The 27,496-nt window shown below is 48.5% G+C and overlaps 1 protein-coding gene across 1 annotated transcript in view; it reads right to left on the reverse strand.

The window, feature by feature from the left end:
• HYDIN (HYDIN axonemal central pair apparatus protein) overlaps window positions 1-27,496 on the reverse strand; it is a 1,819,717-nt gene that overhangs the window by 1,232,907 nt on the left and 559,314 nt on the right. The window contains exon 20 of the mRNA XM_029609235.1: window positions 22,881-23,136. Coding sequence (XP_029465095.1) covers window positions 22,881-23,136 — 256 coding nt within the window. The remainder of the gene's footprint in view (window positions 1-22,880; window positions 23,137-27,496) is intronic.

Consider the following 27,496-nt stretch of genomic DNA (forward strand, 5'->3'; position numbering starts at 1 on the left):
AATTTCTCTTTCCGTATGTGCTTGTTGAGGGAGCGTAGGTCCAGAATAGGTCGAAGCCCTACCAATTTTTTGGGGATGGGGAAGTATTGTGAATAGAATCCCTTCTGATATTGGAATGGAAGTAACTCCCATATTATACAGTGTTGCTGAAGTAGGTGGTTTACTTCTTGAAGAAGCATTTCCCGATGAACATCTTGATGTTTGTTGATCGTTGGATGCGGGAGAGATGGAGGGGATATGAAGCTGAGAGAGTATCCGTCTCGTATTATAGCGAGGACCCAGAAACCTGATGTTATGGTGCTCCATTGTGAAAGAAAGTGGGACAGCTGTCCTCCTACTTTCTGGATGGGTAGTGGTAGTTAGGTTAGTTCTAAAAACGATGCTGGCTTTTGGGTGGTTGAGGGTTTGCAGACTGGCGTGGCTGACGAGGAGCACGTGGATGCTGACGTGAAGTTGGTTGCTGGTAAGGCTGCTGGCGATTTGTTTGGTATTGCTGGGGCCTATAGGTGGAGTAAGGATGATATGTTCATCTAGGGTAAGGTTTTTTTATACGAATCGAAATGAAGTCTAGAAGATGGCGAGTCATGCTGTGTTAATGATAGCACTGCCACTTTCTGTTCTTTCGATTTTGCAACAGTTTCTGTGAGTCTATCCCCGAACAGGTTGTCTGGTCGACAGGGAAGATTGGCAAGCTTATCATGCACGTCATCACTTATGGTGCTTGCCCTTAACCATGCCAGTCGTCTGGCTGCTATGGCGTTAGCCGTGGTTTTAGCAGAGCTTTCAAATCCCTCGTAAATAAAACGCACAAGGTGCCGAAGGCCTTCCTCCATGTCGTGAAATTTTGGTGGAGGGGGGTTGTTTTCTGAACCTTATTGTAAAATAGGTTTTAAGGTCCGCAGGCACTCGAACAGATATTGAGCCACGTAAAATTGGTGGTTTTGAATTTTCACATTTAGAACCCCTGATTTGGAAAGCTCTCTTTGTGAAGTCATCTAGAGACTTATAAGAGACTTATTGTCTCTTCCTGGTGGATTATTTGAATGTAATCGCGCCCAATAACTACATAGAAGGGAAGTTGATGGGTGCGAAATAGGCAGCGAAAAGGCTCCTTACCTTTTCACAGTCCACATCATCCTCGCAGAGTCGGCCCCAGTGACGCCCCGACTCCTCCTCTTCCGGGGCCGACTCCGCCCCGATGTAGGTAGCGCAGGCATGCGTTACCTTCGCTAGCTATTGCAGGCTTGCGCTGTTAGCGCAAGCCTGCGATAGCCTTAGAAAATAAGGCCCTAAGACAATTAAATTTCTGCTTTAAAAAATGTTTCCTGGCTGACCAAGTAAATTGAACAACATAAATTTACAAGGTGGGAAAATTTAGCTAGTGGATGATGGGGCAGTACCAGGAGACAGGCCTATGACTTAACCTGTGAGAAGGTGCTTGTAAACACTAACTGGTAAAGTTTAAGTGGGCAACCCCAGTCACATAAATCTCAGCCTAAATCTAGACTATATTTAGGGACATTTTCAGCTGAAAACCTTGCCAGTTAGGTTTGGTGAGAAAAGGCACCAGGGGTGATCCGGGTAACTATAGACTAGTGAGCCTGACTTCAGTGCCGGGAAAAATAGTGGAAACTATTCTCAAGATCAAAATCGTACAGCATATAGAAAGACATGGTTTAATGGAACACAGTCAACATGGATTTACCCAAGGAAAGTCTTGCCTAACAAATATGCCGCATCTCAAAAAAGATATAGTTGCGATGGAGAAGGTACAGAGAAAGGCAACCAAAATGATAAAGGGGATGGAACAGTTCCCCTATGAGGAAAGGCTGAAGAGGTTAGGGCTGTTCAGCTTGGAGAAGAGACAGCTGAAGTGGGATATGATAGAGGTCTTTAAGATCATGAGAGGTCTTGAACGAGTAGATGTGACTCGGTTATTTACACTTTCGAATAATAGAAGGACTAGGGGGCATTCCATGAAGTTAGCAAGTAGCACATTTAAGACTAATCGGAGAAAATTCTTTTTCACTCTACACTCAATAAAGTTCTGGAATTTGTTGCCAGAGGATGTGGTTAGTGCAGTTAGTGTAGCTGGTTTCAAAAAAGGTTTGGATAAGTTCTTGGAGGAGAAGTCTATTAATGGCTATTAATCAAGTTTACTTAGGAAATAGCCACTGCTATTAATTGCATCAGTAGCATGGGATCTTCTTAGTGTTTGGGTAATTGCCAGGTTCTTGTGGCTTGGTTTGGCCTCTGTTGGAAACAGGATGCTGGGCTTGATGGACCCTTTGTCTGACCCAGCATGACAATTTCTTATGTTCTTATGTTCTTAATCTGGTTCTGCGTGCCTTTTGCATGGCTGACTCAACAACAACTAATGCATGTGGGAGTTGTACGTTTGTGTAAAAAGCTGAATCTCGCATTCTATACTTTAAGTCTGTTTTCCGCAAGATTGGTGTCATGGAGAATGGAGAGTCCAAGGCTTTCTCCACCACTGATTCCAGCACTGGGTGAGAAGGAATTGCTGTGGGCTCAGCTGGAGTGTCAAAAATCTTTAGGATTCCAAACATTTCCTGTCTAGGGTCCAGTATCTTTTTTGTTTCTACGCCCAATCATTTGTTGGGTTTGTGGCATAATGTGGACTCTTGGTCGAAGTGGCGGTGACTCCTCCCACGGGGAGAGGCCCCGTGGGGAAACACAATGATAGGCTAGACTCATTAGTAAGCAGACACAGAGGAAAAGAAGCTTTATTATACTGCTGTGATGAAGATGTTTGTCCAAGGAATGGAAGCGCTGTAGTCCAGCGATATCACAGTAAGGCTCCAGATAGTCTTCATAGTAATGTAGTAGATGATCTCACCCAGATGTAGCAAAGGTCCAGTAGTGTTCCGCAGCGCGGGATAGGCCATGAACCTGAAGGATGGAACAAGGAGAGCTTGGAGCGTAGTAGTACTCACAGGGTAGCAGCGATGATAGCTTCCTTCGGTAGTCGAGTGAAGAGAAGGACCCGTGGTCCGAGGTGCAGGATACCCAGAGCAGGATAGGCCCTCGAGGAGTGAGTACCTAGGAGCACTGTGGGTACCTGGAATAAAGCAGACAAGATCCCTAAGGGGCAGGTGTCCTGAAGGTTAGGCTGAATAACCCCAGAGGGCGAGTAGAAGCGAGGGGCTCCCGAGGAGAGGGTACCCAGAGCTTCAGTAGGTAGCGAGATACCCTGGAGGGTAATGAAGAATCCAAGCTAGCAGCTTAGAAGCGGTCAGAGTAGCAAAACCAAAGTCCTTGGTGGATGGGGATGCCCATGCTGGCTCAGAGATGCCAAGAGGTTCGGCAAACAGCAGAGGAGGCAGCCATTCTCCTGAAGGAGGAGGAGATCTTAGTGAAGGATTAAAAAAGTTTTTTATTATTTTTTAATAATGACTTTTTAATATTTATAAGATCCAGGCATCTATTTTTGTGTTTATCCGTCCAATGGGGCCTGGAGCATCGGTCATCTCTTCGAGTTGAACCAGCAAACTTCTTCCCTCTTCCCGCTCAGTTTCTTCAGTACTTCCAGTTACCACATGCTTGCCTTGCTCACCACCCCGAGCTCTAGACCAGCAACCTCTTCTCTAGAATTTGCTGCAAGCTTCACCATCCAAGTAAAGGTGCCTGTCCAAGTGTGCCTTTTCAAAGTACATCTACTTCCCGCTTGCTCGCAAGTAGTCCAGAGGATGTCCATCTCCTAACATCTGTCTAGGACCACTCTAGGGTGAGTGTTAACTAACCAAGCATCACTAAGATTCTGCCCTGCCTTAGGGCCCACTCCTAATGGGAGTTAGAGAACTTTTGTGCCTACAATATTTCTGCTTCACTTGAATCTTGAGTCTCACCACCAGTGACTTATAACTATCAGTTCAACTAGCCTGAACATCGGCCATATGTCCACACTAGGGAATCCAATTACCAAAGAACTTCAGCTTACGTGCTTTACCAAATATTATTCTGTCCGTGACCGCCAGCAGTGACTAAACAGTCTACTACCATCCTTAACTAACGTAAACTAGGAAGTCACGCTTGCCTTTACTTCCTGTCATCTAGAGACTGCCAAGCCATCCAGTCACCAGAATCCCTAAGCTCTAATCTTTGAACAACTTTGGGATGCCTGCCATCGTGTAGAGACTTCTACACCACTCCTCGCCGCATCCCAAACTGCCACCTTGACTCCATGCTTCAACTTCTTCCATCTTGAGTCGCTGGAGTGCTAAGTCTCTGGAACCATCAACTTAGCGTCTAGTCTTCGCCTTGTTACTCCATCCTGCACTCCAGCTTCAGCCTTAAGAAGTATTAAGGACTTCCGTTCAAAGCCAAGTCTTGGAGGAAGTCTTGCCTCTGCCACTTTGATCCTTGAACCAAGATGCCATCTTGCGGTTCTGTACCCTGCACTCTGCCTGACCTGCGCCTTCAGTATTCCATGTTCTGTGTTAGTCTTGCCTGGACCTTGACCACTTCTGTCTTGTCTTCTGCCCAAGTATTCTTCTCGCTACAGTTCCTCACCAAGAAGTTCCAGCTTCGTTCTTGGATCCTTGATTGCCCCTGACGGTATGTGGAATACCTTCGTCTTCCCAAGCTGTTGACAAGAGGCTTGAGGAGGGGGTCTTTAAGGAGGGGGTACTGTTGTGAACCTGCCCTTGAGGAGCGCGGGCAGGCTCCCTACCTTCGCGGCCAGTCGGGCCGCTGACTCACCTCGTGGATCTCCGGCTGCGCCGGTCCTCAGCAGCAGGGTTGACCCGCTGGGAGCTCTCCCATGTGGCTGGGACCACCGCTGCCGCTCCTGCTCTCCCCGATGTGCTGCAGCCACTCCTGAGGTCTTCAGCCGGCAGGGAAGCCGTCCCTGCTGGTGCCTGCTACAGCTCGGGTCCCTGCCAGTGCCTGCAGCTTCCTACTCTCTCTGCTTGACTTCTTCATGGTGGGAAGCCGCTTCTGCTGCCTACCTTGCTTCCTGGGCCCTCCACGTGGCCGAGGACGCCATCAGCGGACCCTGCTCTTCTTCCAGCTTCCCTAGGCGCGGGCGCACGCCTCTCTCCTGCTTTTCAAGGACCAGCCAGGTGTGGCTCCCTGCTGACCCCTCCCTGGGCGTTGTCCTCTTCAGCCCTACAAAAGGGCTCAGCGTCCAGTCCAGCGTTGCCTTCACAAGGAATTAGACACTCCTGGGATCCTGCTGTCCTTCGCTCCAGGAGTCATCCTTGTTCCAGCACTTCTTCAAGGTCCTGTGTTTCCTGTTCATCATTGGAGCTCCTTGTCTTGTCCTGATGTCCATGTTCCAGTCCAGATGTCCGCCTGCTGTTCTTGATGTCTGTGATCCAGTCCTGAGGTTTGTCTCCTGATCCTGTAATCTTTGTTCCAGTCCAGATGTTTGTTCTCCGTTCCTGATGTCTGTGATCCAGTCTGGATGTTGTTTCTCCTGATCCTGATGTCCGTGATCCAGTCCAGTTATCATGAACCCCTGGTTCCTCGTTGCCACCCTTCCTGGCATGCCTTGTCGTGGTCCGCGACCAGCCCCACTGGCTGTGTAGGACGCTTCATGGTGCAATGCCTTCCTCACTTCTGCAGCACTAGCCTCCGGGAGACTTCCGCTTCTGTCCTTATCCCTGGTCTACGGAGTCCCTTGTGCTTGCTCCGTCCATGCCAAACACTCTGCCAGAACCTGTACCTTCCTAGCGTGGTCCGCAACCAGCCACTGGCAGCTGTGTAGGGCGCGCCTCAGTGCAGGCCTCTACAGCTTCTGAGACATGTTCCTTTTCATTTCTCCACATCCCGTCTAGAAGCTCTTTGAGTCCAGCGTGGTCCGTGACCAGTCCCGCAGGTGGACTGTGTAGGGCGCACTGCGTCACAGTCTCAACCCAGTACTTCCCTAGTCTTCTGAAAGCCTTGTACCTCGCCTGAGACTTCTGAATGTCTTGTACCTCGTGCTTGAGTCTTCTGAATGCCTAGTACCTCGTTCCTGAGTCTCGTCGGTGCACCCAAGTACCTTGTCCTGCGTCTTCGTCTGTATCTCCATGTTCTGGTCTTCGCTGCCCTGGCCTCCATCCAGCCTGCCGCTTCTTGCCGTAGCCTGCGGCAGGTCCAAAAGGGCTTGGAACGGTCGGAGGACTGTTCATAAGACCACCATTAGGTTGCTGGTCTTCTGAAGCGTGCAGGTCCGGAGGAGGGTCAGTATCTCCTGTCATTTGTCTTCAGTCCAGCCTCGCTCCTGTCCAGCCCATGCTCAGGCATGCCTTGCCTGCTGCAGCACCTCTTCGGAGTTCCTCTGGGGTCGAGTCGTGGTCCAAGAACACCCATCCCCTGGTAAGCGGAACCGCTCTCCTAGCGCTTCCTAACATGGATGGTCTGCAGAGGTGGCCCTTCGATGGGCATGGGCCTTGGTGGTTGTTTTCGGTCCCGAGGATGACCTAGTTGAAGCTCAGATGGGGAATAGGAGCCCGATGTTTCCTATCTGAGTTGGGCGATCCATGCGGCTCTTTGGCGCTGCGCCTGTGGGGATATGCGTCCGCAGTCCCAACAACTTACCTGGTCATGTCTAGGACTGAGGCAGAGGTAACAGAATTGATGTCTATCCATTACAGACATGATCTTCCCACAGTCGCAAAACTTAAAGCCCAGACAAGGCATCTTAAGTTAAGTGTCTTGTGTAGTAATTCTGTCAATTTTTTTCGAAATTATTGTCAGGATTTTTCCTCACAAACTATTTTCCTCACAAGAGAGAAGAGCTTCGCGTGCAGTCAGTTGCGCGGAAGAAAACAGACTGAGGAGCCTCGAGGAGGCAGGGGAATATGCAGGAAGAAACACTTCACCAAAAGACTTTGGGTGATCTTGGAGAGCTCTGCCACCTAGTGACATGGAGGACGTACCCAGACAGCATGGCTAATTCAGCTGCTTATCTATGGAAAAAGATATACAAAGTACTTTTTCCTCGAGCATTCTCTTAAGATTAGGCGCACACAATTTAAATTGCAGCGTATCTCTGCTCAGGTGCTGATACGCGCATGTATGGGTGCACACTCACTCATTTTAAAATTAGCCTTTAAGTGCATGCTTCCACCATAATATCACCAGCTGTCAATACTTTTATACTTTTATGAAGGGACAGTAATACATGGAAAAATACACTGAAATTGTTGTTGCAGAGGAAAAGCCACTTTCCAATTTGTAATCATAGTCCCATTTTGCTATAATTCTCAATTCTTCAAGTCTGCAACACCTTGCTGTGGTTCCCAACCATCAAATGTTTATGAAACTTTTCTGTTATGTGATAATTCAGAGTTTTTTCCCCCTTATGACTGTCCCTTCATAAAAGTATACAATTATTAACAGTCAGCTGGTGATATTATTAATAGTTTTATTGAGTTCACTGGCTAATTGCAATTTTGTTTTTCTTTGTTCGCACAACTGCAAGTAGATACTTTTTTAAACCATAACTGTAACTAGTACATATAACTAAATACTTAAAAAAAATACTCTTTATAATACTATGGGGTCCACATTCAGTAGGACATTTAGTGGAGAAGTTACCACGGGTAGGTTTAACCAGTTAACTTGTCCTAGATATTCAGTAAAATAAACATCCTGGTAGCTGGATTACTTTAAACATAACTGGATATTATTTTTAGCCAGTCTTTTGTGGCCATATAACTTTACACATAACTGGCTATATTCAAAAGAATATAGCTTGTTAAGTGGCACTTCACAAGGGACAAAAAATGATTGTGGGCCTACAGGCCTGATCTAAACCCCCTCCTCCCTTTCATGAAGCAGTAAATATGCTGGCTACCTCTTCTCAGAGTGGAGGCATCTTGAAAAAAAAGGTAAAAATAGGACCAGAGTTGGGTGAGAGCGCACCCCTTTCCCCATTTCAGTCTCGGCTTTTAAAAAAATAAATGTTTGTGTCTCTGAGGCCCCTGTCAGGTTTGGCAGCTCACGGGTTGGCCACATAAGCCACTGCACCTACCCCCAGTGCTGACAGTTTTCGTGGCAGGAAACCGTTGAGCCATGCGGCAGTTCACCACCCTTGCCTGCCCTTCCTGGTGCACACCATAGGTGCGCGTGTGCCCAACACACTCACATGTAAAGGGCCCATGGCAGGAACCACCCACAGCGCTTGTGGATGGCGTCACAGGTCTAGTAGTATTTAGGGGTTTGCCAGACGTCTGCCCTTTACTTCAGCAACAGGTCCCGATGCTTGTTTCCATTGTGTTTGCTTTTCCTTGTACCTTGCCTCATCTGTTTCCTTCTAGGTCTTGTCTCAAACGTGCCTTGTCTGCCTTGTTGTCTGTCTTCTCTGTCTTGTCCATTGTGCCTTGTGCCCTTGATTTGATTTTTTGAACCTTGACCTTGGCTTAGACTCAGACTTTCATTGACTGCTGCCTGGACTTGACCCCATGCTTTGGATCTGACTTCTTTCTGTCTGCCACCTGCTCAGGCTTGTTCTCCATTGCTGTTGTCTGCTGCCTGCCCTGACCTCTGGCCTGTTCTCTGTTGCTGTTGTCTGCAGTTCGCCTCAGCCCCTGGCTTGTCTACCATCTCTGTTGTCTGCCGCCTGCCTTGACCCAGGTTCTGCTTTGGACTCATCTTTGGACTGCCCCAGGGATTAACTAAGATCTGCCCGCCGCCAGAAAGCAGAGTTGCTTACCTGTAACAGGTGTTCTCCCAGGACAGCAGGGTTAGTCCTCACATATGGGAGACATAATCAGATGGAGACCTGTCACGGAACACTTTTGTCAAAGTTTCTAGAACTTTGACTGGCACACTGAACATGCCCGGCATGCCACTAACCCTGTGGCCGCATGGGGTCCCCCTTCAGTCTCGTTTGTAGCAAAAAGTACGAGCGAAAAAATAAAATAATAAAACGTCAGTGAACCCAACTCCGTGGGGTGGCGGCTGGATTTCGTGAGGACTAACATCCTGCTGTCCTGGGAAAACACCTGTTACAGGTAAGCAACTCTGCTTTCTCCCAGGACAAGCAGGATGGTAATCCTCACATATGGGTGAATAGCGAGCTACAGGATGCCCGACCAACGCCATCCAAGCAGCACCCAACAATGTGCAAGAGGAACAACAACAGGGGTGCTGTTGGTTGTGAAGAGCAGCCTGAATTTCACAGTGGGCTGTAGGTAGGAAGAGTTGGGTTACTAAACTGGAAACAAATTACGCAGTACAGACTGACCAAAGACGCAGTCTTGCCTGCCAGTCTTGCCTGTCTTGCCTGCCAGTCTTGTCGAGACAGTAATGAGTTGCAAAGGTATGGAGAGAGCTCCAAGTGGACGGAGGTGCGCTATTGACGTTGCCATGGCTCTGACTGAATGCGCTTTCACATGTCCCTGAAGTGGAAGGCCTGCTTGTTGGTAGCAGAAGGAAATAGTCCACCAGCCAGGTGATCAGGGTCTGCTTGCCCACTACAACCCCTAGTCTGTTCTTATCAAAGGAGACAAAGAGTTGGGTGGACTTCCTATGGGCTGCAGTGTGGTCTAAATAAAAGGCAAGTGCACGCTTACAGTCCAAGGAATGTAGGACCCGCTCACCTGGGTGTGAGTGTTGCGACTGTCGCTGCCCACCTTACCTCTTTGGCGACTCCCTCGTTGCCTGTTGGAATTTTGGCTGCCATGGCATCATCGTGCCGTTCTCCACCGGCGTCCCCGGACTGGCTAGATGCCGCACTCCGCCATGTTTCCCAGCAGCCTAAGGGCGCATGCGCGGCGCGGCCCCAACTCAAGCACCAGCAGTGGCACAAACCTCAGGGGCGTCCCCCTGAGGTGACGTCATCTCCACCGGATATTTAAGGGCTCTGAAATCGCTAACTAATTGAGTTAGCAAGGACTAGGATAAGGGCTTTCCTCCAGGTATCAGCGGATGGGATTCGCTCTCCGCATACCTTGCTACTCTGCCTCCTCGGACTTACCAGGGGTATCCGCTCCTCGGGAGCGTTGCTTTCTCTTTGCTTTTCAGATCGCAGTCTGGAATCGGTACTCGCTCTTCGAGGGTCCAAGTTCCCAGACTTGCTACTGAATTCCACTTCTGCCAGGAAGTCATTGCTGCCAACAACACCATTGAGTTACCATCTCTCTCTCAGAGTGTTCCCTGGAACCAGGTACTCACTCCTCGAGGGCCTACTTCCTTCCAGCTCCTGGGCTGCTTCTAAAAGACTATTGTGTGAGTGTTACCATCAAGGTTCTGCTCCTGAACTCTGATTAACCTGCCTACTCACTATATTCAGTTTCTCTACAGCTCAGTTATCCAGGATCGCTGTTCCAGTATCTGAGGGACTACTGCCCAGCCGGGCACTTCCAGCTCACTACTGCCACCTCTGGTGGTTCCATATACTGTTTAATAAAAGAACTAGTGTGTGTCTGTCTCCATACTCTGAGCCTGACCGGTGGTCCCTCTCGGGATCTTCCCCCAGGGGCGTGGTCATCTGCCACCGGCCCAAGGATCCACCCACAACTATCACGGATATTAACAGTGAGTGAGGTCTTAGAAAGAAGGTGGGCAGTATTATGGATTGATTTAAGTGGAAATCAGACACTACCTTTGGCAAGAATTTAGGGTGAGTGCAGAGTACTCTTGTATAAGTACGGTCTTGTATAAGGTGGGTATGTTACCAGTGCCTGTAGCTCACTGACTCTGCGAGTTGATGTTATAGACACTAGAAAGACAACTGTCCAAGTGAGATGTCGTAGCTCGCAAGAGTGTAGGGGGTCGTACGGAGGTCGTATGAGCCTTGCTAGTACAATATTGAGGTCCCATGCTGCAACTGGGGGATGCAGTGGAGGCTTGATTTGTAGTAAGCCTCTCATAAAGCGCCCTACTAGGGAGTTGCACTGAAATTGGGGCATCTCCTATACCTGTAGGGTAAGCGGCTATGGCACTTATATGTACTCGGATGGAGGAAGGCCAGACTCCGAGAGGTGCCAGAGGTAGTCCAAGAACCTTGTTGTGGGGCAGGAAAAAGGGTCTATTCCCTTTGGCGTGCACCACAAGGAGAATCTGTTCCACTTTGAACGGTAAGATTTCCTAGTAGAAGGCTTCTGTGAAGCTACAAGGACCTGGGACACATTGTTAGAAAAGTTAAGGGATTGTAGAATCAACCATTCAACATCCAGGCTGTCAGAGATAGAGACTGGAGATTCGGATGACGCAACAGTCCTTCATTTTGCGTTATTAGAGTTGGTGCTGTGCCCAGGCAAAATGGTTGCTGGACTGAGAGGTCGTGTAGAATGGGAAACCAAACTTGTCATGGCCAATATGGGGCTATGAGGATCATTGTGCCCCGGTCTTGTAACTTCACGAGAGTCTTGCTGATGAGTGGGAAAGGAGGGTATACGTATAGTAGACCTGTGCTCCATGAGTGGGTGAAGGCATCCATCGGTGATGTCTTGCAGCTGCGGTGTAGAAAGTAGAAGCGATCAACCTTTCGGTTGTGAAGAGAGGCAAAGTGGTCGATGTCCCGGTGACCCCATTGTTGGAATATTCGGTTCGCTACAATGGGATCTAGGGACCATTCGTGGGGCTGAAAGGTCCGGCTGAGATGGTCTGCCATCACATTGTTTATGCCCACCAGGTAGGTTGCTCTCAACAGCATGGAATGTGAGAGAGCCCAGGCCCAGATCTGTGCTGCCTCCTGGCACAGCAGATAAGAGCCTGTGCCCCCTTGCTTCTTGAGATACCACATAGCTACCTGGTTGTCTGTTTGAATGAGAATTACCATGTTGGTTAGGCAATCCTGAAATGCGAATAGGGCATACCGTATCACCCGGAGCTCCAGAAAGTTTATCTGGTGGTTCACTTCCAACTTGGTCCAGATTCCTTGGGTTTGTAGTTCGTTGATGTGTGCTCCCCAACGTAGGTTGGAGGCATCAGTGGTCAATGTAATCTGAGGATTTAGTGGTTGGAAGGGTAGTCCTATCTGTAGATTGGACTCTTGTATCCACCAAGCCAGGGATTCATGAAGCTGGCTGGTTATATGGACCATTTGTGATAGATTTTGGCTTGATTGGTACCACTGGGACTTTAAAGTCCATTGTGTTACTCTCAGGGCTAGTCGAGCCATTGGGGTAACATGAACTGTGTTTGCCATATGTCCCAGCAAGGTCAACAATTGACAAGCTGAATTTGTCTCACGAGTCTGTACTGCTTTGGCCAAGTTTGACAGAGCGCATACTCGATCCCTTGGGAGGTACGCTTTGGCTGTAGTAGTGTTTAGATCTGCTCCGATGAACGAGAGGGTGCGTGATGGAGTCAGATGAGATTTGGGATAGTTTATGAGAAATCCCGACTGTAGTAGTTGTATGGTAAGACGGAGAGTTTGAAGCACTCCTTCCCTTGATGGATTCTTGAGTAGCCTGTAGTCTAAATATGGGTAGACATGGATACTTTTTGTGTCCGTCGGTCTGACGGCTTCACCCCGCTTGCCTCACCTTATTCTCGGCTCCTCCCGCTTACCTGGAAAAGATGGCTACTGCAGCGTCATCAAGCTAACCTCTCTGGTGTCCCCAAAACGGCTATGGTGCAGCCTCCCGCCACTATTCCTCCCAGGTACCTACTAGGGTGCGCGTGCAACCCACATCTTTGTACCACCCTTGGTGCGAACCTCGAGGGTGTTCCCTCATGCTGACGTCACGCCATCCAGGTATATTATCTTCATTCATTTGCTAGCTCCCCGAGTTAGCAAGGACTCAAATTCGTTCCTGTCTACGCTACTCTGCCGCTTCCGTGCTGCCGCAAGAAGCTCTCTCTCTGCCCTTCGGGGTAATCGCTAACCTGGGTACCAGCTCCTCAGGGCCCTCTGCTTTATTTCAGGTGCCTTACAGGGAACAGGTACTCACTCCTTGAGGGTCTGCTCTCCCTGCCTCGGTACCTGTACATTCTACAACAGACCTGGTGGAATCGCATACCAACAGCTACATCTAGTGAGTACTCTAACTCTCAGTCTATCTCATCCACAGTATCTCCTCGCTGGGAGACCTGCTGCGGAACCTCCTGACATCATCAAGGAGAGAAGGGCTCCCTCTGCCGAGGTCCCTGAGAATACAACCACAGACTGCCTCACTACTGCCACCTCTGGTGGAGATCTTCAAGCTTACAATAAAGAACTAATCTGTGTTTTGTGTGCACGAGTCTAGCCCAGTGCTGTGGCTCCTCACGGGGCTCCTCCCCGTGAGCATGATCATCTTCACAGCACCCATGGATCCACAAAACACACGTTTCCATAACAATACTGTGCTGTCTCAAGTGCGCAGCCATGACTGCCAGACATTTCGTAAATACTCGAGGTGCTGATGCAAGGCCGAACGACAGCACTCTGTATTGGAAATATCTGTGACCTACTATGAATCGTAGATATCTTCTATGAGGAGGGAATATTGCTATATGGGCATAAGCTTCCTGAAGATCTCGAGAGCACAGCCAACCTGAACTTCTCTTTGCGAAGATGCTTGTTTAGGGTGTGGAAGTCTAAGATGGGACGTATGCCACCAGATTTTTTTGGAATCAGAAAATATCGAGTGCAGAACCCTCTTCCTCGCTGCATTCAGGGAACCGGTTCTATGGCTCTGGACTGCAGTAGGATAGAAAGCTCTGCCTCGAGGAGTGGAATGTGATTGCTCAGACCCCATGCCAGATGTGGTGGAGAGTCTGAGGGCAGTGTAAGGAAATTCAGATGGTAACCGTGGGCTACTATAGAGAGGACACATTGGTTGGTGGTGATTGTGTGCCATTTGGTGGCAAAGTGGCACACGCAGCCTCCCACAGGAAAAATGGTTTGGATGGGAGGTTGACTGCTGCTCTCTAGATGGCAGTCAAAAACCCACTTCAGGATCAGTCTAGGGGGTTGGTTGAGCCTTGGGGCATCTGTGCTGATGAGGTTGGCCTCTGTGAGAGGGTCTGTTTGGTCTAGCATGGGACAGAGGAGGGAAGAACCTATGTGGTCTATAGGTTAGCTTTCTGGTGTCATGCCTAAATCCTCTTTTGGCTGTGGACGAGAAATCTGAGGGGACAGTGGACAATTGGCGCAGGGTTTCATGGTGGTCTTTGAGTTGCACCACTGCTTCTTGAACGTTATCACCAAATAAATTATCCCCTGTGCAGGGAAGGTCCACCAACTTATCCTGAACTTCCTGGCGTAAGTCCGAGGCTTTCAGCCAAGCCCAGCACCTGGTGCTAATTCCGGCTGCTGATACCCTGGATGCAGTCTCGAAGACATCATATGCTGCCCTGACCTCATGTTTTCCAGCCTCTAATCCCTTTTGTAGGATGGAGGATAATCCATCTTGGAATTTGTCAGGTAGGGTTTCAGAAAAATCTTGGACGTGTTTCCAGAGATTTCTGGTGTACTGTGTCATATAAAGCTGGTAGGCTGCTATATGAGCCATCAGCATTGAGCCCTGGAAGCATCCAATGGCTTTCTTTGCCAGGTGGGGCAGAGGAGTGAAGCCGAGATCTCTTAGCCTTCTTCTGAGCGGATTCCACCACTAGGGATTGGTGGGGCAATTGGCTTTTTTGAAAACCTGGGGCTTGTTGAACCAGGTATGTGGTATCAGTTTTCCTGTTCACTGGAGGCATAGTTCCTGGGTGCTCCCAGATGCGATGTAAGAGGTCAAGAAGAACCTCATGGACAGGAATTGCCATAACTTCCTTAGGAGCATCCACAAATTATAGCACCTCCAGCATTTTATGTCTGGCATCCTCCTCCGTCTGAAATTTGAATGGAATGGTTTCGGACATCTCTTTGATAAAACTAGCAAAGGAGAGGTCCTCCAGAGGGGAGCGGCGCCTTTTTTCCGAGGTGGAAGGTTCTGACAAAAGCTCTTCAGAAGCTTGTGATTCAGAGGAATCATCATCCCAAGGGTTATATGGTGAGTCTCCTTCACCCTGCGGCCCTTCAGATGGAGGTAGAAGTCCAAGTCCAGATGGATGGGAGGGTGGCACCGATGGAAAATGAGGAGGCATCAAGATCGGCGGCGCCAGCACCGAGGACGGTGGCGCTGGTACCGATGGCATCGGTGTCTTCGATGGACGTCGAGGAACAGATAAGCCTGACAGTCCAGGAATCAGCTCCGGTATTGGTGGCTCCTGGAGAGGAGAGGAGCCATGGGCTGCGTCTTCATCATCCAAAGATGCAGGAATTGGAATCGATACCCGAGGAGGAATCGGTGGCTGGGAAGGTGCCGATGACCCCAAAGGTGCAGGCACCGATGGAAGGGCACCGATAAGGGTGTCCAAATGCTCGAGGAGTGGAGCCAAAATAACAGGTGCCGGTATGGGGGCCAGCGCTGGTGGTGACTGGAAGCCCCGAAGGGCATTTAATACTGCCTCTTGGACCATACGGTCCAATTCCTCCCGGAAGGCTGGCGTAGGTAACGCGGTGCCCGGGGTTGTATTTGTTCTCACAGGACAAGCATCCTGATGATGTCACATATGGGTGACATAATCAGGATGGAGCCCAATCACGGAACACTTTTGTCTAAGTTTCTAGAACTTTGACTGGCACCTACTGGGCATGCCCAACATGGCACTAACCCTGCATCCAGTAGAGGTCTCCCTTCAGTCTCTTTTTTTCCCACACAGCTTTGGCCACGCGGAATTTGGAGCTCTTCACGTTCCTGACAGGAATTTTCTTTTCAGGAATATTTTGCAAAAATGTATACCCCCTTGGGTCTCACTTCTGCACCGTCGATAGCCTTGTCCGTCCGATACGTTTCTACCCATTTTTTGGTCAGTTCCCGTCAGGGACCTGTATAGGCCTCAGCGGCACTGTCCGCAACCGGCCTAAATTTTCAATGGCAACGATGGTGACGGGTTTTCGTCGATGCCCTAATTGTCCTCTGACAATGTCGATCACAGACCCTCATTTGGTCTGTGTCCTCTGTCTGTGCCCTACGCATGACATTGACTTGTGTACCAATTGCACCCAGATGACACCGAAGGGCCATCGGGCGCGTCTGGAGAAAATGGCGCTCTTATTTCATACGAAGCTGCGCCCACCATCTCAGACTTCATCGACGCTGTCACCGGCTAAACTGCACCATCGATCCAATACCGATGACTCTCAGTCGGTGTCTAAGTCTTCGGTGTCCCCATCCTCGGTCCCAGATACAGGTAAGACCGAGCACCGAGAGAAGCACCAGCATAAACATCGAAAATCTATGCCGTCGACCTCAGGGACGCAGGTGGCTTCAACGTCCGGAATCGAGCCACCGAGGAAGAAGCCCCGGGCTGAGGAGTCTCAACCCTCCTCTAAGCCAGATGCACTGAGGCGTTCTCTGCCTTCGGTGGGCATGGCAGCCGAGATTCCACCGGGACCGGTGGACCCTCCGGCGATGCCCGCCATGCCTCCTACTCCGGACCTGGGGTTCACCGCTCCAGCATTCCGTGAGGAATTGCACCGGATGGTGCAAGAGGCGGTGGTACAGGCTATCCAGAGCCTTCCAAGGCCATCGACACCGGCACAGGTTCCCATGCCGGCGCCACAGCCACCGGTGCTGGTTCCTCTCCTTGACAAGATGGACATCCTCATCGGTGCCCTACCGACGGCACCGAGAAAATCACCGATCCCCATAGCTCCTTCGATGCCCATTCCTCTCTCCTCAGACGAGGCGGGGTCATCAATGCCAGAGCCTGTTCCGGGACCTTCCGGAGTGATTGCACCGAGGCGCCCGGCAAAGGCACTGATGCCATCGATGCCTTTTCTTCCCTCACCGGTGCCGATCCTGGATTTGTCGATGCCGGGCCCGAGGCCATCGATGTCGGCACCGATACCCTCGGTGCCAAGGCCTCCTCCGGCCAGGGGAGTTCCTTCTTTACCTTCTGGACCACCCCTGGATGCTGGAGATCAGCCTTATAATCCGTGGACAGATGACTCCTATGACTCCCAGGATTCTGTTGATGTCCCATCGGAGCCTTCACCACCTGAGGAGAGGCATAAGTCTCCACTGGAAGACCTCTCCTTTATTAACTTCATTAGGGAGATGGCATAGACTATTCCATTCACACTGCAGTGCAGACTGAAGAAGACTCCAGGCATAAAATGCTGGAGGTCCTTCAATTCCTGGATCCACCAAAAGAAATAATGTCAATTCCAGTACATGATGTTCTATTGGATCTTCTACAGCGCAACTGGGAACATCCCGGGAGAGTCCCTCCTGTTAACTGCAAGACGGATGCGACTTATTTGGTACAGCTGTCTCCTGGTTTCCAGAAGACACAGTTGGCACATCAGTCAGTAGTGGTGGAGTCCACCCAGAAGAGGGCGAAATGTCCAAAAACCTCATTCTTCAGCACCTCCTGGGAAGGAGCAAAAGTTCCTGGATGCTTTTGGGCACAGAGTTTTCCATGGCTCTATGCTCATATCTCATATTGTGGCATATTAGTTATATATGTCCCAATACAACAGAAATCTTTTCAAGCAGTTGCAGGAGTTTGGGGAATCTCTCCCAGAGCAACTTCAAGATCAACTGAATGCCATTGTCAAAAAAGGCTTCGATGCAGGTAAGCATGAAGTCCGGTCAGCTTATGACATTTTTGATACAGCATCCAGATTATCAGCAGCTGGGATAAGTGCAATATGTTGGGCTTGGCTGAAATCCTCGGATTTACGCCCGGAAGTTCATCCAGGTGAACGGGCTCTGCATTCCTTGGACTGCAAATGTGTGTTAGCCTTTTATTTGGAACACACTGCAGGCCATAGGAAGTCCACCCAGCTATTTGTTTATTTTGATAAAATTAAACTGGGTATCCCGGTGGGAAAGCAGACCCTGTCCTCCTGGTTGGCGGACTGCATTTCCTTCCGCTACCAACAAGAAGGCCTTCCGCTACAGGGACGTGTTAAAGCGCACTCCATTCGAGCAATGGCAACGTCGATAGAAACCTTCAGACTGTGCCTCGTGCTGACATTTGTAAGGCTGCTACTTGGAGTTCTCTCCATACCTTCGCAGCCCACTATTGCCTGGACAAAGCTGGCGCACAAGATTCTCTTTTTGGCCAGTCAATTCTGTGCAATTTGTTCTCAGCTTAATACCCAACTTCCTACAATGACCCGCTAGGTTTTTCAGGTTGCCCGTTTCCAAAAATCACCCCTGTTGTGCCTGTTGCACGTCTTTGGGCGTTTTTGGTTCATGTGCGGGCATCCTCAGCTTGTTATTCACCCATATGTGAGGACTACCATCCTGCTTGTCCTGTGAGAAAGCAGAGTTGCTTACCTGTAACAGATGTTCTCACAGGACAGCAGGATGTTAGTCCTCACGAAACCCACCCGCCACCCCGCGGAGTTGGGTACGCTTGCGATTTGTTATTTTATATTTCGTACGCTCTTTTACTATACATGAGACTGAAGGGAGATCCCTGCTGGATACAGGGTTAGGGCCATGCTTGGCTCCATCTGTTATGAATTGTCTTGCCCGCAGGTCCCCCCGCGAGCAGGCACGGACTCACCACGCAGCTTTCTTTGCCGATGCAGTAGGATGCCGCCATCGGCCTGCCCACGCGACCAGGAGGCCACCCTGCTTGCTTCTTCGCTCCGCAGTCGGAGCTGCGGCCTCCCATGGGGCAGAGACGCCCCCGACGCAATCGCCATCTTCGCGGCGTCCAGGCCGCAGCCCCGGGCTCGATTAGCGGAAGGAGCCGCCCCCGGGGCCTCCCGCAGCGGCGGGAGCCACTGCCGACGTCAGAGCCTGCGTCCAGGCTCTCCCCTGCCTTCTCTGCTAGCGTCTGACGCCAGACGCTGTGCAGGCTGCTGTCCGCAGTCCTGCACAGCCCTGCTCCTGCTTCTTAGACGCGCGGCCACGTCTCTCTTGTGGACTACTTCCTGCTTGAGCCCTATAAAGGGCTGCTTCGCTCATTGTTCCTTGCCTTGCATTGTCGTTGGTCTTCACCCTGGAGGCTCCTGCCTGCCAGGGCCCTTGTAAGGTCGACATCTCGGAGCTCCGCACCTTGATGTCTTGTTCCATGTCTTCGCCTGAGGTCCATGTCCAGGTTTCTTCAGCCTTCGTCTTGGTGTTCCTGCCTTCCTGGATGTTTCCTTCCTACGCCATGCCTCGTCTCTGCTCTTGAGCCTTCTGGTACCGGTAGGCCGGAAGTCCCTCTGATGCAGTATTCCTGGGTGGGCTGCCTGCCGGTGGACGGTTGTCCTGTGCTCCTGAGCCGTCTGGTCCTGATGTGTCTTCCTGTGCTGTCCCGCTCCCGTCGTGGTCCGCGACCAGCCTTGGGGCTGTGTAGGGCGCGTGACGGACAGGGTGGTCCGCGACTCAGTCCCGCGGGTGGCCTGAGTAGGGCGCCCTGAGAGACAGTGCCAATGTCCATGCCTTGTCTTGCCTCCCTTGGATGTTTCGTCTCTGGATGCCGTTGCATCAGCCATGTGTCTTGTTCCTGGATGCCGTCGCATCAATCCACAGTTATGTCTTCATAGCCCTGGTGTCATGTCTTCAGCCAAGTGTCTTCGTTCCATGTGATGCCGTTGCATCAACCACAGTGTCTTCGTGTCAAGGCCCGTCTGCCCTCAACCTCAGGCCAGGCCTGCTGCTCCATGCTGCTCGCAGCAGGTCCGAAAGGGCCCGGAATGGTCGGAGGACCATTCATCTTCCAACATCCTCGGATGTTTGGCCATGGGAGCTTGCCAGCCTGGCAGAGGGTAGAGTGTTCAGCCATGCGGGACCACCGTCAACCCTTGGTTCGACCCTGGACGGCCGGGGTCGGGCTGAGGCCCAAGGGCACACTAAACCACCGAAACGTAACACCATCCTGATGATGTCACCCATAGGTGAGGACTAACATCCTGCTGTCCTGTAAGAACTCCTATTACAGGTAAGCAACTCTGCTTATTTATTAAAATTTATTAATCACTTAACGCAAAATAGGTCTAAGCGATTTACAGTAAAATATACATAAAAATTAATAACGTCACATACATAATAAAAAACATAACAATAAATAAAGATCATACAATGACGGCACAAGGTAAACATAACAATGTTAAGGAGGAAGCAACCTTCAGAGGGAGTCAGAATTTTACAATAATTGTCAGCTGGACAAACATCATCTGAACAGCATCTATTAACTTAGGACTAGCCATAGACCTGCTGTAAGAGGAAACTTTTCAATTAGCATCTGAATTTTTTTAAGTTATCTTGTATATGAAGATCGTAAGGTAATGAGTTCCACAAAGATGGAGCTACTACTGAGAATGAAGTTTCTCGAGCTGAAGATAAACGAGCAAGACGTACAGAAGGTATGTCTAATAATCCGCGTTGAGAAGATCTTAAATCATGGGTCAGCTTATATATTTTAACAAAGCATTAGACCAGGAAGGAGAATCAGTACTAAGCAGTTTAAATGTGGTTATGGCAATTTTATGCCAGATGCGTTCATACATTGGCAACCATTTTAGACTATGTAGAGTAGGTGTAATATGATCAAAGCGTTTTGTATTTGATACGAGTCTGGCAGCTGCTTTTAATAGTAGTTGTAATGGTTGCAGAGAAGTTTTAGATAAACCTAGTAGCAAACTATTGCAATAATCTACATGAGGAAAAATGATAGCACGTACGACAGTGTGGAAATCAGAATTATAAAGCAAATGGCATAATCCAGAAATTAAACGTAGTTTATAAAAACCTGTTTTGATAATTGCTTTAATTTGAGGTTTAAATGATAATGTCGCATTGCTGGAGGGTCCACAGGAATTTGTGGAATCTCGGCACCCGGCACCGTTGCAGGTGGGGAACACCTTGGAATCACGGGTCCAGAGGAGGATGGGGCTCCTCTCCCTGGGACGTTTTGGAAGGCGGCTCGGCCGAGGTCGATGCTGCTGCTGCACTGGAGGAAGATGCACGTCGGTGCCGGTGACAATGTTTGTCGTGATGCTCGGTATGGTCCTTCTCCGGTGCCGAGGACAAGGACGCTGAAGTCTTCGAATGGGATGATGCCGGTGACGGACGGTCACCAGTTTCTCAATGCTGTTGAGACGTCGATGGAGAAGGGGTCAAACACAACAGAATCCTTCGCTCTTTCCTGGAGTTGATGGAGACGAGCGCTTTGAGGCAAACAAATGCTCCATCTTCTCCAGGTGGGTGCGGTGGCCTTTAGGGGTCATTTGAGCACAACTAGTGCAATGATGGATGTCGTGGGAAGGCCCGAGGCCTTCCCATAAAATGCAGACGTTGTGAGGGTCCGTTATGGACATAGTCTTTGGACACTCGGGGCACTCCCGAAACCCGGTCACCATAGTGAAAAAAGGGGCAGCGTGCAGTCGTCGGCTGTCGGACACCGATAAGTTCACCGCCGGGAACCGACCGCAAAAAAGTGGTAAACTTACCGAAACATTAGCGGAGGTTGGTACATGATGGAGGATCCCGGGACAGGGAAAATTTTGAAGAAATTTCAAAAAAGGTTCCGTGAGGAAATAACTATGAGAAATTCCTACAAAGCTCCTAAGAACCGCAAGGCAACTGCTGCGTGGAAAAAAAGAGACTGAAGGGGGACCCCATGTGGCCACAGGCTTAGTGGCATGCTGGGCATGCTCACTGTGCCAGTCAAAGTTCTAGAAACATTAACAAAAGTGTTCAGTGACAGGGCTCCATCTGATGATGTCACCCATATGCGAGGACTACCATCCTGCTTGTCCTGGTAGAACCCAAGCACTCAACCTGCGGGGAAGGCAGATGGTATAGGCAAAACTCCAGCTGTTCCTGCCCAGGGCACATCCACCAGCTGACTGTTTGAGCCTAGTGTGCTTGCTCACTAGGCAAAGTCAGTCATACCTCAGCACTAAAGGTCCACTCCTACAACAAACATTACAGCACCCTCCTCACCCCTCCCCCGAATCCATACATTAAAAGTGCTTTTCCATATGGTCTAGATCACAGCAGCGCTTACCACGATAAAGACCTGGCCCTTCAGCTTCTGCCCAGAAGCCAAGTATGCCACATTTGCCATTTAGACAGATAACTTGTGAGTTATCTGTTTAAATAGCTTTTGAATATTGACCTCTATACCTCTATAGTACAAGTTGAATAATAATATATATGAATTTATGTTTACCTTATATCTGACCTCACTCTAGCAATACTTATATAGCCCTTCAAGCCACTGTTATGTACTAATCCCAGTTGGCAAACCCTATCTATAGGAGAGAGGATGAAAGGTATAGAACAGAGAAACATATATAACTTCCCTTCAGTTTGAGAGCCCCTGGCTCTGCATGCTACACTCTGGAAATGACAGTTTAACTAATAAAGTCGGCTATTTAATCTCTTATTAACAGCTCCTAATTTTAAAGTAAACTCATGGTAGCTATGGAAAAGAATGCAGTTCTAGTAACACATGGTACCCAAGAAAGAGCAGAAAGTGCTGCCATAACAATTTGTGATTCTAAAGCAATACTAGAAAGAACCTTATACTTATTCAATGGTAAATGTCGGGGAACTTTCTCATCGGATCTCAGGGAAAAAAAACCCTGTAATGGCAAAACAAACAAGCAGAAGATCCAACATTTTTAAAAGCCTCAGTTCTATCTACTTCCCCAATTAGATCATGAAGTTGCTCTCATGGCTCGCCTCTATGCAGAGTACCATGTGCCATGCAAAACGTTTTTGACTGAAAATATCCCTCTGCTAATAACTGTACAATCTCACAAACTGCAAAGGTTTGATCTCCTTCCAGGTGCCTACAACCTCCCAAAATTTTGAAATTGCACCCCTAGCTATTTCCAAATAATTTTTTTTGGGGGGGGGGGAAGAGAGACACAAAACTGAAATATATACAGGCATTAATATGATCTAATAAGACTTCAGTTTGATAGAACCAAGGCTAAAAGCTGAAAATCAATTAGTTGGGTTTTTTTTCCAGTAGCCATTTTTTACCTTTGCAGAGTCACATGATCCTTCCAGTACCACATCCATGCTCTGACCTGGGCTCAGATCCATCCGAAATGGAATCAACTTGAACACTGGCATGGAAAGCTCTAACACAGTTGATGAGGTTTTAGGCTTGACAGCGGCAGAAAGGGAGGCTTGACTGCTCTTATTAAACAGAGGAAATCCTTCTGTCATCCAGTACAACTGATAGGTTCGACGGCCATGATTAGTCATAGTAAAGTGGTAGCTGCAGACACTCCCACTAGAAATAAAATAGAGATGGGGCCTATTACAAATGTCTGGTGTCTTATCAAATTTAAAAAAAATACTTGTATTAACCCTATGACATTTAACATAGAAGGACAACACACAATGAGAGATATTTCTTCATATTCACATATAGAAAAAACCTTACAGATTTTATACTGGAAACTTCATAGGAAACTATGGAGATATATGTATATATAAAGTTCAACGATTATTTAAAAATACACTTTAATCCACATTTTATAACTATTCACGATACTAATATATAATTATCAATGACATAATCATCAATGACATACCAAAAACACAATCACCATATTATAAATAAAGTTTTACAATTATCATATTACAAAAAGAATTTTATATTCTAAAAACCCTACTAAAACCCAGCCTCAATCATACCATAACATCCATCACTCACACCAATCCACAGTCATACATAAAATAATAAAAACAATGTTTTCTATAAATGTGTAATATTTATTCTCAATGTCCCAATGTAACAGATTTCACTATACAAAATACATGCAAATTAACAACACATTGTCAGTATCGCAAAAGATCTTGGTAACAGTCTCAATAATTTCCAACTTTATAGGCATAACCGCAAACTTGTCAGAAGTGTATGAATTAGACATATGTGTTCGTGTCTCGAATAAATTCCAATCTTATTCCCCGTTGCTGACAAATTTTCCCAAGTTTTCCCCAACAAGGGACCCTCGTTTCACCCGAACTAGGCTTCCTCAAGGCTTGACGTCTGTGAAGTTTCTGCTTTTTATCAGAGAGGATAGCGTGTGAAGGTTTGGTCTGACCTGTTTTGGAAACAAATTATGAGATGAAATGAAAGAGTTAAAGAGCCTGTTATGCAAAGGCTGAAGAGCACTTGGATGCCATTTCAGTTGTATTGCTGTACATTGTTACACTAGTTATTGTAGAGTGATATTGCCCCTGAGGAACCCCAGTTCAGGCGAAACGAGAGTCCCTTGTCGGGAAAAACTCGGGAAAATTTGTCAGCAACAGGGAATAAGATTTGAATGTATTCGAGTCACATACATGTGTGGCTAATTCATACATTTCTGACAAGTTTCCCTCCTTTGAGGGAGCATTGCTTAGAACTAAGTTAAAGTTCCAAGAAGGACATCGTTTTCTCACAGTAGGACACAAATACTTTACCCCCACTAAGGAAACAAACCACATCCAGATACAAAGCCAAAGACAGTCTGTGCACTTTCCCTCAAAAACAGCCTAAAGCTGCCACCTGAGCAATAAGGGAATTATAAGCCAGACCTTTCTGGAGCTCATTCTGCAAAAAAGCCAATATATGTGACACAGAGCCCAAGTAGGCTCCACTGTCTCCCTGAGAAACCATGACTCAAACACTCTCCAAACTCTGACATAAGCCGGGGAAGTAGAAGGTCTCCTAGCCTGCAACAAAGTGATAATGACTGCCTCCGAATATCCTTTTATTTGAAACTGATGCCTATCAAAAGCCAAGCTTAGAGACAAAAGCGATCTGCCTCTTCAAAGACAATTGGCCCCTGATGAAGTAAGCCTTGTTAGTACCCCAACCTTAAGGGGCTGTCCACCATGAGATTTACTAAATCCGCAAACCATGGCCAATGCGGCCACTCTGGCATCATGAGGATCACCTCCCTTTTGACCTGCCCTTCCTATTAGGCCATGGAGGGAAGACATACAACAGTAATCCCACTGGCCATGGGAGAACATTGAGCATCCATTCCTTCTGAACTAACCTCAAGCCTGCAACTGAAGAAACAGTGTGCCTTGGCATTCTGTCTTGATGCCATCAAGCCCAGTTGAGGACTGCCCCACCTGGATGGAATGAGCACCATTGCATTTGTTGACAGTTCCCATTCTCCAGAGTCTAACATCTGCTGGCTGAGAAAATCTGCCTGGACATTGTCCACCCCAGACACATGGGATGCTGCCAGGGCCCACAGGTATCAAACCTTCCACCTGAAGAACTTCTGGGCCTCCTGAGACACCATACACCAATGTTGCATTGTTCAATAAGACCCAGACTGCTTGCCCGTGTATCCTCGACAGAAAGGAATTCAGAGCCCTGCGAACTACCCTCATCTCTAATGACTGACAGACTACGATGCTTCTATCAATGACCACCAACCCTGAGCCATCTGTCTTTGGCAAACGTCCCCCCAACCCTTCAGACTGGCATTGCAGTCCAAACCCCACTTTAAATTGGTCTGAGAAAGCCACCACTAGAGACTGGACCTAGCCTCCCCTTGGAGAGGTAATGGGAGCTGGAAGACCTCAGACTGTGGCTTTCAGCGAGCCAAAAGTGCCTTCTGAAGCAGTCTCAAGGGTGTGAATGATCAAGGAACTAGATCTAGCATAAAAGCCAAAGAACCCAGGACCTGCAAATAATCCCACACTCTGGGCACTGAAAGCTGCAATATGTGATAGACCTGTGTCTGAAGCTTCCTCATCCTGACCACCATGAGAAACACCTTGCCTATCGGAGAGGGCCCCCAAATACTCCAATGACTGAATTGGGGCAGTGTGCTCTTTACCAGATTCACCGTCCAACCCAAGAAGCACAACCTCTACATGACCTTCTGTATGGACTGCTGACATTGCACCTCTTTGCTCAAATGAGCCAATCGTTGAGATAAGGGGGGGGGGGGGGGCGACTAGGATGCCTTCCTTCCTCAAGATTGCTGCTATTACCACCATCACCTTGGTGAAAGTCAGTGGAGCTGTTGTCAGACAAAATGATAGTGTTCAGAACTGAAAATGCTCCCCCAGGTCTATGAACCTCAGGAACTTCTGATATTCCACCCTCATAGGTATGTGTAGATAAATACACTTCTGTCAAATCCAACGACTCCAGGAATTCCCCTTGCACATCACCATTATCACGAATCACAGTGTTTCCATTCGAAAACGTGGCACCCTGAGGGCCATATTCACCTTTTTTCAAATCTAGGATGGACTGCTATGTTCCTTCTTTTTTGGGAACTACAAAGTAGATGGACTATCTTCTTTTTCCCCACTCCTCCAGAAGAACAGGAACTATTGCTTCCAGATGCCACAGCCAATCCAAGGTGTTGCAGACCACCTTTCTTTTAACTCAGGTTGTGCAAGGGGAAATCATGAATGCCTCCTGGGTCAGTTGCACAAATTCTAACACATAGCCATCTCTTATCACTTCTAGAACCCACTGATCCATGGTGATCTGGGTTCACTCCTCGTAAAAACAGGCAAATCTTCCCCCTACCACTTGTAGTGAAAACTGGACTGGCCTCACTTCATTGTGCGGGTTTTCTTCCTCCAGCCCCTTGACCACAGCTATCACATACCATTCTACGTGAGCCCTAAAGGACTGTGGCTTGCCAGAGTTTTGTCTCTGTGATGAGGAGGAGCCCTTATTAGGGTGATACCTTCTTGAGTCTCTAAATTGAAATTGGGAGAAGAAACTCCTCTTGCTATCTTTCGGCTTATCTTTAGGCAATCTATGCCCCTTTGACTCCCCCAGGTGCTTCACCAGCTGTTCTAAGTCTTCTTCAGACAACAGCTTTCCCCTGAAAGAAAGATTACCAAGCTGTGACTTGGATCAGACATTCGACAACCAGATCCACAGCCACAAAAGTCTTCGAGTCAAGACATCCAAGATCATAATCCTGGCGGACACACGGATTCAGTAATATAACACTTCTGCCATGTAGACTACCCCTGCCTCCAGGTGCTCAGCCTGCTTGTCAGAGGCCGAGGGTACTGAATCCTTTCCCTGCCAATGCTGGATCCAGTGTAAACAGGAGCACTGCATAAAGCTACTGCAGACCGCTGCCCGGTTACCCAGAAATGACACCTCAAGTATCATCTTCAGGTGAATCTCCAACATCCGATCTTGTGTATCCTTCAAGCTGTAGACCATGCTACTGGAATGGTGATCTTCTTGGTGACTGCAGAAATAGGTGCGTCCACTTTAGGCAGCATCAGGAGTTACAAGGAGTCTTCAGGCAAAGGGTAAAGCTCTGATATCACTCTTTCCACCTTCAAGCCAGCCTCAGAGGCATCCCACTCTCTGACCACTAGTTTCTTTACCAGTCTATGAAAGGGAAAGGCCTTCATAGGCCCCTGCAAACCCTCCATTACCAGATCCATGCCCTCATGATCTGAGTCCTCCTGAAGAACCTTAATTCCAAGTTCTTTCAATGCGTGTGGGATCAGTGGTCTCAACTCGTTCTTTCTAAACAGCCTGACCACTTTAGGATTATCAACCTCAGCCACCGGCATATCCTCCAGATCGGAGAGATCCTTTTCTATATCGAAATCCAGGGAGCCCTCCACCAGGTCTCCTGCTCCCACAGGGT

This window comes from Rhinatrema bivittatum, chromosome 7, assembly GCF_901001135.1.
Source record: "Rhinatrema bivittatum chromosome 7, aRhiBiv1.1, whole genome shotgun sequence".
Taxonomy (NCBI): domain Eukaryota; kingdom Metazoa; phylum Chordata; class Amphibia; order Gymnophiona; family Rhinatrematidae; genus Rhinatrema; species Rhinatrema bivittatum.